The 17,388-nt window shown below is 38.3% G+C and overlaps 1 protein-coding gene across 3 annotated transcripts in view; it reads left to right on the top strand.

Moving 5' to 3' along the window:
• Positions 1-17,388, top strand: part of LAMA2 (laminin subunit alpha 2) — a 546,302-nt gene that overhangs the window by 240,062 nt on the left and 288,852 nt on the right. For all 3 annotated transcript variants that reach the window (XM_077162869.1, XM_077162870.1, XM_077162871.1), the window contains exons 11-12: positions 6,557-6,697; positions 9,779-9,934. In XM_077162869.1, coding sequence (XP_077018984.1) covers positions 6,557-6,697; positions 9,779-9,934 — 297 coding nt within the window. The remainder of the gene's footprint in view (positions 1-6,556; positions 6,698-9,778; positions 9,935-17,388) is intronic.

Consider the following 17,388-nt stretch of genomic DNA (forward strand, 5'->3'; position numbering starts at 1 on the left):
TAACAATTGCTTGACCTTTCTGGTTTGGGTTTCTTAATATACAAAATAGTGATATTAAGCCTTTTCTGCCTAACACTCTATAGCTATAGTTGTCACATTGAAGCCTTCCATAAATATAAAGTACAAGCATAAATACCTTCTGGATTACATGTTTTATTTATATTGCCTTTCAGAATTAGAGATAAGCTTTCATTCTCGTTCACAATAGGATTTTTATGGTGTGTGCTAATATGTGTGTTGGTTTTAGATGTCCCCTTTGCTTTTCCATTTGTGTTTGGGACTTTTCATCTCATTGACTGGTTAGAGTTTAACGTGGGGCATTTCTGCAGAGGGCCTTCAATTTATATGTTTGATAGTAAGTCAAAGTTACAGATGTGGGATTTTTAGCAAGAGAAGTTCACACAGAAATTTGTCTCTTGAAAGAGCTACAGATCAACCCTTTGTATTGACAGATAAGTTTATGAAAAATGAAAGCTAGTTTTCATTTGTTTTGTTTTCTCTCTGTCTTCTTTAACCCATCAACTATCTATTATCCAGCCTTGGCACCCTGTGTTTAGTAACTGAGTAAGCAGTCCTCAAATGCTGTTAATTAACTGATTATGGTGCCTTTTGTTAACTTCTTTTAATGTTAGGATGCCTTACAATGAAGGCCAGAGCTGATGAAAACCTCTAATTGACTAAAAACACCCATAAAGCATGACAACAAATTTCCTGAAGCAATTATTACAAGAAACAACTTAAATGTCACTAGAGATATTCGTGATTACCTTGTCAGTGGGATTCCCAGTTGACCCACAGCCACAGTTATACATGCACTGCTGAAGTTGTTCCCAATTTATAAGGAGGCAGCTTCATGAGAAAGAATATAGGAAAACAATTGTGACTCTATTTCTCTAGAGAGAAACTGTACTGAAGAAACTGTAGCAAAAAGAAAATTGATGAAAACCCTGTAGTGTCTGACTTCAAGAATTTAAAAATGAAAGAATTTGGTAAGACTTCTCTAATTTGATTTTTTTTTTTTAAGGGAAAAGAGCACAAAAGAAAAAAAGTGGTAGGCATTATTTTAGTAGGGCAGGCCATGGCATTTCTGATTAGGCACTCAGGTAAATGTGTTTAGCGCAATTATTTGTCAAAGTACATGTCTCTTCCCGAGGGGACCAAAACAGGCAGTGAAGATATAAAAATTAAATATTCTTTTTATGTATAAGCAAACATTCATACAGTGCATCTGAATGTATAGTGTATCAGTCGTATTAAAATTTCTAGTGGAGTTAAGAAAAAATCTCTAAGGAGATAGAAAAAAATAGGTCATAAAAAATAGGTTGGTAAATACTGGTCTAAAGTGAATTTTACCCTACAACACTTTTTAATGTGGCATTACGGAAGAGTGTAAACATACTTATTATATGGATTATTTAAATGGAATAGAATTATCTATTATTAGTTCATATTTAACTTTCTGTTAATATAACCTGTCAGGATGATGGTTTAGAAATAGACATAAAGTAGAATGTAGGGTAATTATTTAGAAGTCAGCGATGAAAGCAGAATGTTTTACCTTAAGAAGATATGGTGATACAAGGCATTTTAATTTGCTGCTCTTCTCAAATACCATAGATTGGGGTAGCTTAAGCAACAGGAATTTATGGATTCACAGTTTAGAGGCTAAACGAAGTCCAAAATCAAGATATTGACAGGGCTTTGCTTCTGGACCTTGCAGTGTCCTGGAGCTGCCCCCACCCCCCCCCATGGGCATCTCTGCCTCTGTGGCCGGACAATGACCTCGCTCTCCTCTCGTGTCTTCTCCTTTGTTCTCCTTTGTTTCTACCAACTTCTGGCTTCTTCCTTTGTGGCCTTCTCGAATTTCTGACTTCGGTTTGCTTTTCTTCATATGGATTAAGACCCACCCCATTCAGTTCGGCCACACCTGAACTAAAAGAACCATCCTCAAGAAGTCTTCCCCACAGTGGGTTCCCAGCCACGGGAGGAGGGTCCAGATTCAGACCAAGTCTGTGCTGGGCCGCGTGACTCAGTCTACCCCATGAGGGAGGATTAATCTCCATAGAGTGGAGGTCTGGAGCATTCTGAAAATTGCCTTATTTTGTAGGTGTAGGAGCAAAAATTATCATTAAATTTGTAAATTGGAAAGTGTCTCTAATGGCCTCTAAACAAATTAAGTGTTAAAATGAATTTACTGGGTTGACAGGAGCCTCCCAATGGAAATGCCAAGAGGGACCAGCTTAAATTCCATTTTGTTTAGATAGAGCAGCTTTTTAAAAATGTGTTAAATTATGTGTCAATAATTTTAATGTTAATCCGTACAAAGCAGTGCTAGAATGAATAGTGAAAGGGAAAAGAAATCTCATCAGGAATAAAATAATATTCAGGCTGGAGGTTGAACATTTTTACCATAATTATTAGATATTTAGGATCAATGATATTTATGTCTGAGTTTTAGAGACTGAGTTGGATGATAAAAAGTTACAAGACATGGTCTCCGCCCTTGAGGAGCTCCTTTATTTTCCATTTATTTATTACAATAAATGACCTTTAGTATGTATTCTACCATGGAAATGCTCCAATCCAAGAGAACAGTTCTGGAGTAGCTGATCTTAATCTTATAAAGTCCTGGCGATACATCTTTCACTCTCATCCCTATGGCTTGTCTTCCTTATTTCTCCTGCAGGGCCATGAAGGGCTCTGATGTGGGCCCAGAGCGAGTTTTCTGGACCTCTAGGCACTGGCTTCCTTCTCCCTTTTGTTGTACTTGTTAGGATGCAGTACATTCTCTTACCCCTTTTGCTTCAGCCTCTTGAGGGCAGTTTTGTATTCCCTCCAGCCCCTCTATAATGCCTTGTTTATAGTGAATCAGCTATGACTTGATGAATGAATGAGTAATATAAATAGTAGAGAAATAATGAGGAAAAGGAAATGTAATAATGTGCAGAGTATTTATTTATAATTTGCTGTTGATAACAAAGGAAATTAAATTACCCGAAGAGCTTACCCTTAAAGACAATGGTTTGGTCTCGAACTGAGTATCAAATATTTAAGTCCTGGACTATTCATATCAAGAATCTCTTCCAAAAATGAGTCAGGAGTGCAATTAGCAGTTGATTCATGGATGCAATGGTTGTTGGGTCAGAGAGAAGTTTCCAAAGTGCAGTTGTGCCCTTGGGAAAGCAGAGAAGCACTGAAACCCAGCCTGCCAGGATCGGGTTCATTAGCAAACTAATAGAAGTGGGTGACCTTAATTATGAGCCACATCAAAGTCCTGGAACATACAATACTTCTGTGCTTTAAACTGTAGAAATATATAAAATATATTGGACATCAAATTGTGATGATTTCTGTTAATCGTTGTTTTAAAAGTAATATTTTTTTGAAAGAACATTCAGGAAACACAATCCTCTAAGTAAGAAATTAGCTTGATACGTATTTAAAAATGTTCACTCTCAAAGGAGGCTGGAGAAGGCCAGGGCAAATGGAATCTTCTCTAAGTACATGTTGAGACAGGCTTAGAAAGCAGAGGTGGCCCACCAGCCGCAAAGGTCCTCACAACTGGACCATAGGAACAGGTATAGGAGTAAATACTGTGTCCACCATATTTGCTATTTAGTAGTAATTTAATATTAGCCTGAAGTAGTTATTTAATATCAGCCTGGCCTAAGAAAAGTCAACTTTTGGTTGAAAGAGCCTGTCTCAATCGGATTAGGAACTACCACTGTCTGAGAAGAAGTAAAGTATAACCTCAGGGCTAAAATGTCAGACTCTAGAAACCTAAAATTGTGGTATTAAGCTGGCCTGCTGTTCAAATTTAAGGTCTATGAAAATGTCATAAGAGATGATAATCATGTGTGGCAAGGGTTGAAGTAAATTGGACATGGGAGGGGTAGAATAGGATTAGGTTCAGAACATGTAACAGAGTTTGAATTAGTCTTTCAGAGATTTGACACTGTAAGGAAGGTGAAACAACCACTTGGTTACCCTCTTCTTATAGGAGGAGGCACTTACTCATGGTTATTATGAGAATGCAAGAGTCTTTTTTTCCAATCTCCCACATCTCATAGACATTTCACCTACTACTACAATTACCTAGGGTATATGGTTGGTTTATCTCTTGCTGAATAATGTTTAGTAACATCGATTTCTAAGGGAAAAGATTCCTTTTTCTTAGGGTAGCTGTAAAAGTTCATTTTTGAAGGACAGGGACTTTGGATCCTAAGTATTAAATGAAGTTCCTAGAATTTAGGAAATATAAGAAGCATTCAATACCATATTTTTGAAAGAATAAATAATGAATGAGCCATCTACCATTTTGAATTATCCGTTGGTTCCAGTATCTTTACTAACATGGGTCCCTCACTTTCTCTCAGTCAAATTTTAGCTTCAGGTCAAATTCCACCTGTCCTAAGCTGCTGGCCCCACACCTTCGGAGAAGGAGTTAGTGTTCCTAACTAACTCCCCCTCTGTGTTCCCACGATTGACTTTGTTTCTGAGATGCTTTTATCATATTCTACCTGGCATCACAGTTGATTGTGAATGTACCTTTTTACCCAACTAGATGTTGGCTTTTAAAGTCAGAGACATTGACCCCCCCCATCTTTTGATCCCCTAGAATGCCTATCCTAATGTGTCTATTAAGATTATTATAATAATGTGAATATTGCAATTATTTGATCATCATTTTTTCAAGGTCATATTGATGTAACTGTCTAAAAATTTCAAATTGCCAAACACAGTCTGAATCTCAGAAAAATAGTATTAGAAGCTTTCAAACTAGAGTAAATGAAGAGTAGATTTGACCAAGCACGTGAGAACAGAGTGTACTGAGCAGCTGTACTGTGTTTTCAATGGAATAAGCTAAATTACAATTATAAAGATGTTCCATCTCCCTTGTTCACGTACTCTTCCAAAGATGCTTTCAACTTTGGTACTTAGGGGATTTGTCACCATTGATCTCAAATTGGGGTAATTGCTTTGCTGAAATCTACTGTCTCAAAATATCTAAAATCTACCTTAAAATAAAAGCTAGCAAGAATGTTAATGGAAGTACTTCAGTGTGTGTCCCCATTAGGATGTTAAAGTTTAACAAATGAGCTGGGATTAGTGATGCCCCTTGTTTAGGCTCCAGCAATGGAAAAGTGATTGAAGTTATGAAATTAAGAGTCAAAAAGTTAATTTCAAAGTATTCTCTTGGATACACAGAGAACTGCTTTCTTTATTTATTCTAACACTCTATTTTTATGCTGTTTTCTCTCCTCTTCTATTTCCCCTATATGTTCTCATATTTTATCATCCCTGTCATCTGCCATGTTGATTTACTCAAAAATATTTTTATTAAACATCTACTATGTGCATGGCACTTGGCTATGCTTGCAAAGCATGACCACCAGGAGATTAGTTTAAATTTAGTAGAATTTTATGAAGGTGGTGTTCAGTGTTGTGGTAAGAACACTTCTTACCGTTTTGGAGACTCTGAAGATGAGAAAGACCAGGTTTCAACCTCCAAGTCGATTATGGTACAGCTTGAGTGACAAATCTCAGGAGAAACAGCTGCGTTTTTTGTGGTTATCATAGTTACAGTGGGGACACAGTTGAGGAGCATTAGTTCTCTGAGGAAAAGAATAGCTTCTGAACCGAGGTAGGAAGGGAATTCAAGGGGAAGGGAAAATGCTGACCGAGGACCTGTTCACAATTATGAAGGGTGTGTTACCTGGGAAGTGAAGAGCTTTCGTTTGGATGTTTTTGGTGAGATGAACCATTCTTTAAATCGAGAACTTATACTCTTCCTAACTTTTCTTAGAGAATCAGTTTTCGCAGACCTTAGTCCACATTAGAGGTACCCCGACAAACAGATACTTCTTCAGTGTACATAACTATGCTTAATGAAACCGGTCTGTAGAACAGTCACCATGTGACATTTTTTCCTGTAATGTCATTCTGTGATTAACTGACTATAATAATGTGTTAAAGAAACAATGAGAATCTGAACCAGGGAAAATGTTCCTTATTTTCTATTTGGTCTGGCCAGGGAAATACCATGGCTGTTAATTCCAATCTCTTACAGGTTTTTATGCTTGCCTTCAGTAGACACAGTTTTAGCATGTAATGTGAAAAGTAGTTTATTACCTGTGTAGTACCAATATTGGACTGTACATCCACATATTACCCTGATGTCTTTGGTTTTATTACATATGCATGTATGGCACTTAAGGAAGGCTCTTTGATGAACAGTGGATCAAACCAACCCCATGAGTCAGTCAAGCTTAAAACTAGATTAGCAGGACCTGTCTTCCTCACCCTTGACGTGTGTGTAGAGGATCACAGCTGTAACTTCTGGAATAATAGATTGGCGTCTAAAATTCTTTCCCACTAGTGTGGTTAGCGGGGAGGTAGCTTCATAAGGAGATTTTGAGCTGAATATTTTAATATCATTATAGTTTAAATACGGTTGAGAAGGTAAAATGAAGGACATATAGACCATTTTCCTCATACAGAAATAGATACAGTCAAGCTGAATGGTGAAGGGAGCCTCTGTTTCTAAACCTCACAGGAGAACGTCGAAGGAAGAGACTGCAGCCGTTGCAAATCTGGCTTCTTCAATTTGCGGGAGGATAATCCAAAAGGCTGTGACGAGTGTTTCTGCTCCGGGGTTTCAAGTAGATGTGTGAGCTCCCCCTGGACCTATGGCAAGGTGAGCGGGAGCCTTCATTCTGCTCTCCTCTGCGTGGGCTGCTTTCTTACAGTTGTCTTTCTTTGATAAGACATTTAAAAAAGAATTCTTGTAGTGCGCTTCTGCTTGTGTGTCTTTGATCAATGCTTTAAGGGTTTATCTGTAACAATGTCTGGAATCTCTTAGAATAACAGCCACTAGCCTTTTGAGTGTCCACCATTAGTATATGAAATAGGAATGAAATTAATGTTGTTTTGAACCCAAGAAGAGATGGTTCCATGGGAAGACATCAACTTGTGATCGGAAGAATTACATTTTCCATTGCACTTCTAATTTTTGCATAGAGGTTAAGAAAAACTCCATCATCTATATACATAATGCGTTTTACCAACCATTCTTTAGGTATTATTGAAGTTACATGAGCTCTTTCGTTCATGACATAGGTCACTAAATTTGAACATCACCTTCATTCTTAATTGGTTTGAATTTTTCCATGTTCAAAGTTAAAGAATTTCAATAAGCAATAGTTTGAATATGAAATAATTTTTGTTATTAAACCATGTAGTCAATAGTGTGATTTTCTTATCGTAAAATAAACATTTACCTTTCTAACTTCCACTCCTCACTCTTCTCCCCACTCCCTTTTCCACTTTGAGCAGAGAGAGGTTTGTCTCCGTTTACCTTAAAAGAGGTAAGAGGAGAATGGCCCTTTGGGAAATTGCAAATAGTCAATGCGGCTGGCACTTAAGAGTACAGCTTGTCAGGATGTAGGAGAAGAGAGAGAAGTCTAGAGGCCGAATAAGAACCCACGCCATGCAGGGCTGAGCATGCTCAGAAATTGGGATCTCCTACCTGGGAGGTCACGGAAGGACAGGAGAGGGACATGATCAGATTCATGTTTTTCAATGACTATTCAATGAACTATCTTCCCAAACCTTTTTCCTTTCAATCTCAACCAGCTAACTAATCCATACATAATTATCGCATACCTTTCTTTTGCTTATATTGCTTTTAAACCAAATCTGAAACATGGGTAGTTTTTCGTTGTCCATCCAACTCCCGTCTAAACTGGAATGTATACGAATGTATCACATGACTTCCTTTGGGCACAGTCTTAATGGAATCCACAAATGGGCATCTGATGTCTTCATTTTGTTTAGAGAAGCCCTCTGGAAACAGGGCTTAGACTGCTGTAGACTGCTTAGCTACAGACTGCTCAATATTTCAAATTTCATAGCCAGCGAGTGGCAAGGGCTGCCACTCAAGCCTTGGTTTTCATAATTAAGTCCACTTCAATAAAACTTCTGGAAAGATCTTTCATGGGTCGTAGGGTGTCTGAGGGGTAGCGTTGGCAAGGGAAGAGGAGGAAAGAAAATATCTGCATCTCTTTCTGTTCTGTGTTGGAGGCAGCCCCAGGGAGGCCACAGTTCTGGGGGATGCAGAATCCAGGGACCTCTGCATGACATAAACGCCTCACCAACTGCCCCATGGTGGCCAGGAGCATTTATCAGGGGCTCATTTATAAAATAAGAGGGAAAGCTGAGGATGGTTTATATTACCTTTATTACTTTCCATCCTAAATGATTTATTGCTTTAAATTGTCATAAAATCTGGGTTCCAGATATTTGAACTTTTTTTTCATTTTATTTTTCCTTATTTTCTATGGAAGATTTACATTCTGTTCTCCAGTCATCAGAGATAGTATTCACCTGGATATTTGCATATTTTTTTCTATCAGCTGTTAACCTTAGCCTTACCCATTTAAAGAAGACATTTTTGAAATATTTCAGCCATGCGTCTTCATCATTCCCACTCTACCCCCCGGCCCCGCATCATGGGGGCTTGCACAGGCCTGCTGTGCCCACGAGCTGCCTTCAGTCCTGGCCGGGCGGGGCAGTTTCAGGTTCCTGCCTTGTGCCCACCCTTGCTGGGGCATGAAAAGGGAAGAAGGAACCAGCACTGTCCCCTGCCCCTCCTTGGAGGCTCTTCCTTTGGCTGGGACACTGGCTAAGGGTCCCCACCCTCCCGAGCTTGTGGACAGGACGAGGTACAGCTGGTGAGCTGTGGCCATGGCAACGAGCTGCTGGGGTCAGAGTTCTTCAGCCTCAGAGGGGAGCTGCCAGTGGGTGGGAGGGAGGAGATGGTGCAGAGCCACTATTCAGGCACTCCCGTAGTTTCTCTTTTCTGCCTCTGCTTTACAGATACCTACGTAACACCCTTTGCAAATTGTTTTCCCCATAAGCAATGGGAAGTTACTATGAATGAAAATATGAACTTCACAGTGCAGACTATGCAACAAATTGTATAACTTTGTGACCATTGCCTAACTTTGAATGAATTTCTCATATTAAGAAGATGGTATTTGGAATCACCATTTAAAAAAATCAGGGTGAACTAGCAACACAACAGAAAAAGATATAGAATGTTAATATAGAGAAAAGAAATAAAAGTAATAATAGTAAAAAACAAAACAAAACAAAACAAAAAACCTATAGCTCAGATGCAGCTTCATTCAGTGTTTTAACATGATTACTTTACACTTAGGTATTATTGTGCTGTCCATTTTTGAGTTTTTGTATCTAGTCCTGTTGCACAGTCTGTATCCCTTCAGCTCCTAGTTCCTCTAAACCGATGCAAATGTACTAAGAAACGATGATCATGCATCTGTGATGATGTTAAGAATTACTGATTGCATATGTAGAATGGTATGATTTCTAAATGTTGGGTTAATTTCTTTTTTTTCCGTTAATTAATAAAAAAAAAAAAATCAGGGTGCACGGGTGGTTCAGTGGTAGAATGCTCACCTTCCATGCAGGAGACCCAGGTTTGATTCCTGGACCATGCACCCCACTAAAAAATATATATATATATATATCATTGAATCAGTATAAACAAAAGAATATCATCCAAACTTCTGGAAGTATCAGGAAAAAGTGGAAGCCCGCATGCGTGCACATGCTGAGTTTAGTGATCTGTTCAAGGCTCAGGTTTATAGATCTTGTGTTTTAGTTCCAAAAAATTGACACCACAAGAATAGGGAAGAGAAAGGACACTGGGGGATTGTGTTTTTCTAATTAGTGATGCTCGGGTGTTTCCTTTAAGATTCAGGACATGAGTGGCTGGTATCTGACCGACATCTCCGGCCGCAGACGAGGGGCCCCGGGGCAGGCCGGCTGGGATCCCGCCCGGAAGGTCGCACACGGGGCCTGGCTGCAGGGGGCCTACTGGAGCGCGCCGCAACCCTACCTGGGCAACAAGGTAAGCCCCGCTCGGCTGGCCTCGCACCACTTGGCTTTAGCCGACCCGAAATGGGAATGGTTTTTATATGGTATTTTTAAAAAATGAAATCAGACCTACACTGGAATGGACTATGACACCCAGCAGAGTCAGGTGGGGCGGGCATTTGCGCCCTGCCTGAGAGCAGGTCTGCGGGGGCGCCGTGTCCTCATGCGGGGCTCTAGTGCAGTGTCCCCATGCAGCGTCCTCGTGCGGAGTCCCTGCACGGTGTCCTCCTGCGGCCCCCTCCTGCGGTGCCCTCCTGTGGCGCCCTCATGCAGATTTTGAGTGAGCAGACGTATTAATGAAGCCGTTGGGCATTTTGTGACACAGATGACAGATATTGGAAGAAACTAGGCTGTGCTTACTTGAAATGGCTGTTTTTCTAGAATAGTCTCAGGTGGTGTATTTACTAAGTTTTCCTTGTCTGCTTCTATCTCTTTTCAAAACTGATGCTCAAGAGGGCCTTTTTCCTTCTACCTTGTATGAATGTTAATTGGAAATGAAATGTATTACATAATTAATTAAATGCTTGTGGCAAAGCTTATGTAAACAGCATATTTCCTGGAACCCAGAAAGAGAACTTCCCCAACAAGAAGCCAGATTGAAAGCATGTGTTGGTTTTGAAGTCCACTCACAAATATATAAAACATACACAGCTAAACAAATGTAGCCGCGTCAGGTATGCAGGCTTTTTTTATTTTATTTTTTTACATGCATTAACACCATCTCGATTGGTGCCTTGGTGTTTAGAATTTATTTTATTTTATTTCATCCAGTAAGTTTTTGGAAACAAAGTATGATTAATTTTAAATGTGAATGTTTGCTTATTCTATGAGTTAATACCTAGTCAATTGAGTTAAATTACCCAATGACCTGAAAAACTATGGTGGCCACAGAAAAAATCCCTTAGGATAATGATGCTATTTAAAGCCTACTTTTCACCTGTAAGAATATAACGTTACTTTTGAAGAAGCCTTCATTGATTAATCAAATAAATGTATATTTATAGTTAGCCGTCCTCCTTCATGGCATGCCAGTGTTCACACAGAAAACACTAACAGTTCGTGTGCTGCTCAGCCAATGGGAACTGGGGAAACACTTTCAGCTCAGGACTATCTTATTTTTAACAGGCTTCTAAAAGCTACTATGAAAAATGTGTAAATGAATAGAAGATGTTTCAATGAATATGTATTTTAAAGAGCCTCCATATGTTGCATAAAATTCAATAGCTGTAATAAAAATCTAATTAAACTCTATTTGCAAGGCCCTTTGTGACAAGAAGTCATTTTGTCTGTAGAGGGATCCGCTGTATTTCCTCCATGAATGCAATCATGCGGAAGATGGGAATGCCTACTGCTTACAATCGCCAAGAACAAAATGTTTGCCTTTTATTTTTACTAAAAGCTTTCAGGAGTTCAGAGAACAGCTTTGGGTCAAAAATTGGATGGGTTTCAAAGGTCTTATTTCCCTGACAATGGTGAAATTTATTTAAAGATAGCTTATAGCAGACATTGTCTTTGCTACATTTTCTATCATTTCCTCCTTGATCATATGCTTTTTCTTTCTATTGGCTGAAAATCAACCTGACAGAAGGAAAGCAAGCAAATGGGATGTTAAATAGCATCAGGCAAAGAATTTAGACAGCCTGTTCATAATTGTTGGTTCCCAGAGATAACTTCCCTTATCCTGGCTGACCTGCCTCTTACAACCACCCTCAGGGAAGCACTTCATCTCCTACAGATCATTTTCACATCAAAAAGCCGTGCTTGTCTGTGCTCCAGTTTCCATTCAGTGAACAAAATGATGGTAACACGGTGTGCAAATTGTTTGAATATTTTTTTTTTAATGTAATGCAGGAAGCCCTTGGTGGTTCACTGTCAGGCATCTCAGTATGAACGAAACAATTTCCCTTAATAACTGAACCATATAAATTTTTGATATTACAATAATACTGCAAGCTCTCACAAATTGCCATAGTACATCTTAACTGTCATGTCATATCACGTAAATTATAGTCATGATGACATGCTTAGCTTGGTTGATTTAATGTCTTGCTAAGGAAATGGAAAATTATAGGGGCTTGTTTGTAAATTCAATAAAGTCACTTTTCTAAATAGTGAAGGCTAAATTCTTTCCCAGTAATTGCTACATGAGTGAGCGCCATTGCCAGAAACTGAGAGAAATAGTATATCAAATACAAGTGCGTCTGTATAAATACTGAATTATATTTACACCCATGACTCGGAGGCTGTGAGAAAGTAACCTCTCTCCCCCCTTTTTAATGTTAATTACTAAGTCCAAAAATTATTCGTGAGATGCTATTAACTTTTCCTAAATATTTAGATCCCCAGTATTCAAACATTTTCCAAGAAACTTGATTCTGAGACTTGTAACGTGAAGGAACTGCCGTGTGAATAGCCCTTTAGAATGAAGGTGCTACGTGCGGGTCCCCCCCTATTGTAGCACTTAACTCCAAATAAGACACCAGATTACGGGGTCCCTCCGGTTAGACATGCTTTGATCTACTGACAAGGGTCTGTCTGCCTGATTGTACAGGCCACTTTTGCAAAGGAGTACTTTATCCCATGAAGCATTTTTATGGATTGTAGTTTTTCTTTGGACTAGCGAGGTGTAAATAAGTGATTATAAATGTGCGTGAATAGTGGATGTGGCCTAGAAAAACCAAGTGCAGTTTTATATTGCCTGTTGACAAAAATTCCCATTATGCAACTATGAGTGAATTCCTCCATAGCAATCTTGAAAAATGCTTTTCCTCTTATGTGAGTGAATATTTTGTCTCAATTGGCACAATCAACTGCTAATTTTTGCCCTCATTCTAGATAGTCAATGAGAATTTAGTCCGGCACCCACGGCTAAACAAGGCAGCATTTCATTTTCAAAATGCTTGGCAAATGTTAATGCTTGGTTTTAGGGCATTTGTTAAAGAATGGAGGAGGCAAGAAGGAAAAGAACTAGGACAGAGAGTCCTGCTGATTTTCTACAAGCTGCAGCTCTTCAGAAACAATTTGGGAGTTTCAGAGTTGGGATAATTTACTGTTTTAGTAAGCTAATGCTATTGGAACATTGAAATAGTCATTTACTTAAGATTACCCTAGTGGTCTGAAATGGTTAGTGCAGCTTCCAAAAGCAGTTCTCAGTGGAAATTTCCAGAGCATCTGGCTCAGCCTGTCTGCTGTTCCTGCATTGCTACTGGGACTTGAAAGTCTGTCTCCGAACATTATTAAAGTCACATTATGTGATTTGTTCTTTATAAAACAATGCTTATTTCTCCAACATCAAGCTGTCTTTTTCTGTTTCTAGCTTAGGGAAGCTCTTGAATTGAATCAGGTACTTGCCAAGAATACCTGTAGCCAGCTTGAGATGCACACTCTGAGAATCTGCTGATGGAATAGCATCTGGCTTCTAAAAGTAATCTTCGTTAAACTTCTTTGCTGTGGCTGCTTGCCTTTCAGTTCTCCCTCACAGATTCCAAATTAAAGCTGTGGGTTTGAAGAAGGAGGTTGATGCTGGAGCTTTGCAGGGCTGGGAAGTAGTTCTTGTCACACAGAAGGAGGCTCAACAAATGTCTTGTGGGGGATGCTACATGCTTAACAAAACCACGATGAGAAGACGGCTTTGATTTGTTCAGAAATGGTCCTTGAGTTGGGATTTATGTGAGAGTTAAGAAATGATTTTGATCTCATTAAAAAGAACTAAAACCTACCAGGAAGATCCATTCTTTTTTGGCAGTATAATTTGTATTTGTGATGTCTTTGCTTTACATTTCTAAAAATTATTTCAAAGTGAATTCAGAACCCTCTCTTCCACATTTAAGTTCCTGCAGTTTGTCCTGGATTAAATGGAGCAGTTAAAAAGGTCATTAGGTATGTGGAGAATGGCACGGCCATAAAGATAAATAGGATGAATAAACTGTGATTGATTTTGTATTCCATGTCTCAGGCTTATCAAGAAAAATTTGGCAATGGAGTAGTCCCAAGAGAAGACTTACTGCCTAGAACAAACCAAATGAACTTGTTAGGAGTACGTGAGAAAACAACTTTTTTTTTAAAGCACTCGTTTATATTATGGTAGAGCCTATGCAAAATTAACTCACCTAGAAGGACTCAAAGTCAGGCATAAAAATCTCCTAACCTTCCATATTTGGTGTGGAAGGTATAATAGTACCTTGATACTTTTCCTAAATAACTTTATGAAGTACTGGTTCTAATATTGCAGATTATCTTGTAAAAGATTATTTTAATATCCATGTATATTCATCTGTTCTCATTGACTTATAATGCATGTGATAGAGAAAAAGTCCTTTTTAACCCTTGATCAGCTGAAGTACTAGATGGGGAAGATATGGCTTAATATCATGTTGGTGGGAAAAGTTAAAGGGTTTGCTTAGCAGTAATCTGAGTGTGAGCTGCCTTTATAATGTGATTGTCAGTAAACCTAAGACAATCGAAGGCGACACTGATAGAAATTTACCGGTCAGTACAGGGGCCCCAAAGCATGTGTCACCTAAACTACTCAGCTTGCTTGTGAGTTTCTGTTTTCAAAATTTTAAGTTACCTGACCAAGGCTACCTACTAATAAACCAAAGTATCCCAACTCATAAAGATAGAGCCCAGATTGTAAGCTAAATATGTTTAGCCCTTTTTAAATAATCATTTTTTATTTCAGTTATGTTTATTGGTTCTAGTAACATATTTAGGTTTGGAGTAGAATTGTTGAAGCAGCTGACCCAAAAGAAAGTATAAGACAGGAGACAATAAAGATATAAATTTATAAATTAATTGAAATAGAAAACAAATATCAACAGAGAGGACAGGAAACCAAAAGCTTGTTTTTAAAAGCATAACTAAGTCTAGGCTGATCGAGGAAACAAATGAAATGAAGGCACACATAAACAATTTTGGGAATGTAAATGAACATAACTAAAATTACTTCAGAAAATAAAAGTGAGGTATATAATGAAAAACTTTATAGGCAAGACATTTGAATACTTAGAGAAATGAATAAATTTCTAGAAAAAATGCAATTTAATAAAACTGACTTGAGAAGAAAGCTTGAGCCACATAAATATTAAAGTAACAGAAACAGTAATCAAAAGGACTTTCCACAAAGATAACACAGAAAATAGAATAATGGGGAACACTCCTAAATTAATTTCATGTGGCATGTATACTTTTTAGCAAATCTTGACAAGAGGGGTTTCAAAAACAAAATAGCAATCCAAACTTGCTCCTGAAAATAGATGCAAACAGCCTAAACAGAATACTAAAAATTGGAATTTATAAGGAATAAAATGTTAAAACCGGGCCAGGTTGGGGATATGGAGGAATTCAAAATTGTTTTACTGTTAAAAAATCAATTTAAGTCATTGACCACACTGACTGATTAAAAGAGGGATAAAAAACCCAATGATCTCAATAGATGAAAAAAAAGAATAGAATGAAGTTACATAACCATTCATCCAATAACTAGTATTGGAAAGGCACTTCTATAAATGAGAAAGGGCAGCTATACTAAAATCTATAGCAAATATGTAATATAAAATGTTGAAAATATTTCTTAAGATGAAAATGAAACAATTCTCACTGTCACCTCTTTTATTTAGCATTTTATTAGAGGAGCTAGGCAGTGTAGTGAGATAAGAAGAAAGACACAAGGGTTGGAAAGGAAGAAATAAAACTATCATTTACAGATGATATGGTTGTCTGCTTTGTAGATTCAAAAGAACCTATGGGGAAATTATTTGTAAGTGAATCAAGAAAGGGGTTGTATATGAAAGTGATGTTTAAAAGTCGATTGTGTTTCTTTACATCAGCAACAATCACTTTTAAAAAATCACTTTAAAAAGTCATTTATAATAGCAAAACATATTAAAAACACCAATTATTAAATCTGTGAGTAAAAGCAAAGGGCCAAGAATCCTCCTAAAAGAAGGCGAGAGAGGAGGTTGGAATCAAATCTTATGTGATACAAAGACTTAGGGTATGCTTAGAAGGCTGTAATGATTGGTACAAAACAGTATTAATGGGAAAAGAGATAAACAAACTCAGAAATGCCCCATGCATGTGGGGACACCTGGTTCCCCCCACATAGCCACTAGGGTCCGGTGGGACTCAGAGACACCATAGAGTAAATAAATGGTTCTGAAACCACTGGTTATCTAAAGAGGGAGACAGAAAGTCTTGCATCTTCACCTTACATTATAGATAAAAATAAATTCCAGTGAAAACAAAGATTAAGCTTTAAAAAAAAATCACGCTATGAAAGGATTAAACAAAATACATTGAGATGTCTGCTTCTGATAGTGACTAAATAACCAGCTCTAGATTTGCCCACCTACCAAAAACAACAAGAAAACTTGAGGAAAATGTGAAATAGCAGTTTCTAGACACTGGGCAATCAACGTTTTAGGGCTGATCCCTGAGAAAAAAACAAAACAAATTAGTGAGGTTTGCAGCTGCCCCCATGGTAGCCCAGAGGCAATTTCCAGAGGGAAGTGCCTGGTGGGAACCCAGACACTGGTCATCGTCAGGTAGGATGAAACGGAATTCAGGGAGGCCAGGGCAGCAAGAATTCCTAGGTGAGAGTCCAAAAAAAGAGGGAGCTGCACAGACAGAGAGAGAGAGCGAGAGAGAGACGGGGAAGGGGCCGGGGGTAGAAATCCAGATATCTGTAAAAGGAGATCCCTGGTCTGGCAGTATTGAGCTCCAAATGCATGAGAGAAAACTATTGAAGGCTGGAGAAAGACCCACCAAGATGTCGCAAGAGAAAAGATTCCTGGGACTGATGCCGGTGACAGTTCATTTTCCCCCACTCAGAGTGGAAAGCCTTCAGTGAGAGAGAGGACGTCGGGGAAGGGGTGAAGGCTCTACATTCATCCAGACATGGAAGTTCTGTGAATAAAACATGCACTCTATGGAAATGAAAGCAAATTTGATTCTGCAGAAGAAAAGATTAGTGAGCATAAAGACATGACAATCAAAATTATCCAAAATAAAGCACAGAAAGTAAAGATACTAAAAAATAAAACAAGTGATACTATCAAGCATCTAATAAACACGTAATTGTAGTTGGGGTAGGAGAAATGGGATTGGAGAACATGCAAATGTATTTGAAAAAATAATGGCCAAAATTTTTTCCAAATGTAATGAAAATTATAAAACTGCCGATGCAAATAACTAAAAACAAAACCCAAATTAAGAAAAACCCCAAGAAAGCCATGCCAATGTATATTAGAATCAAGTTATAAAAAACCAGTGGTAAAGAAATAAAGAGAAAATTTTACAAGCAGGCAGAGAACAAGACAGGACGTGTGCAGAGGATCAGACATAAAAATGATAGCAGGTTCTTGTCAGGAATGATTTATTTAGGTGTTTTTAAAAATCTGAGAGACACTTCCTCCAGTACAACTGAAA

This window comes from Tamandua tetradactyla, chromosome 5, assembly GCF_023851605.1.
Source record: "Tamandua tetradactyla isolate mTamTet1 chromosome 5, mTamTet1.pri, whole genome shotgun sequence".
NCBI lineage: Eukaryota > Metazoa > Chordata > Mammalia > Pilosa > Myrmecophagidae > Tamandua > Tamandua tetradactyla.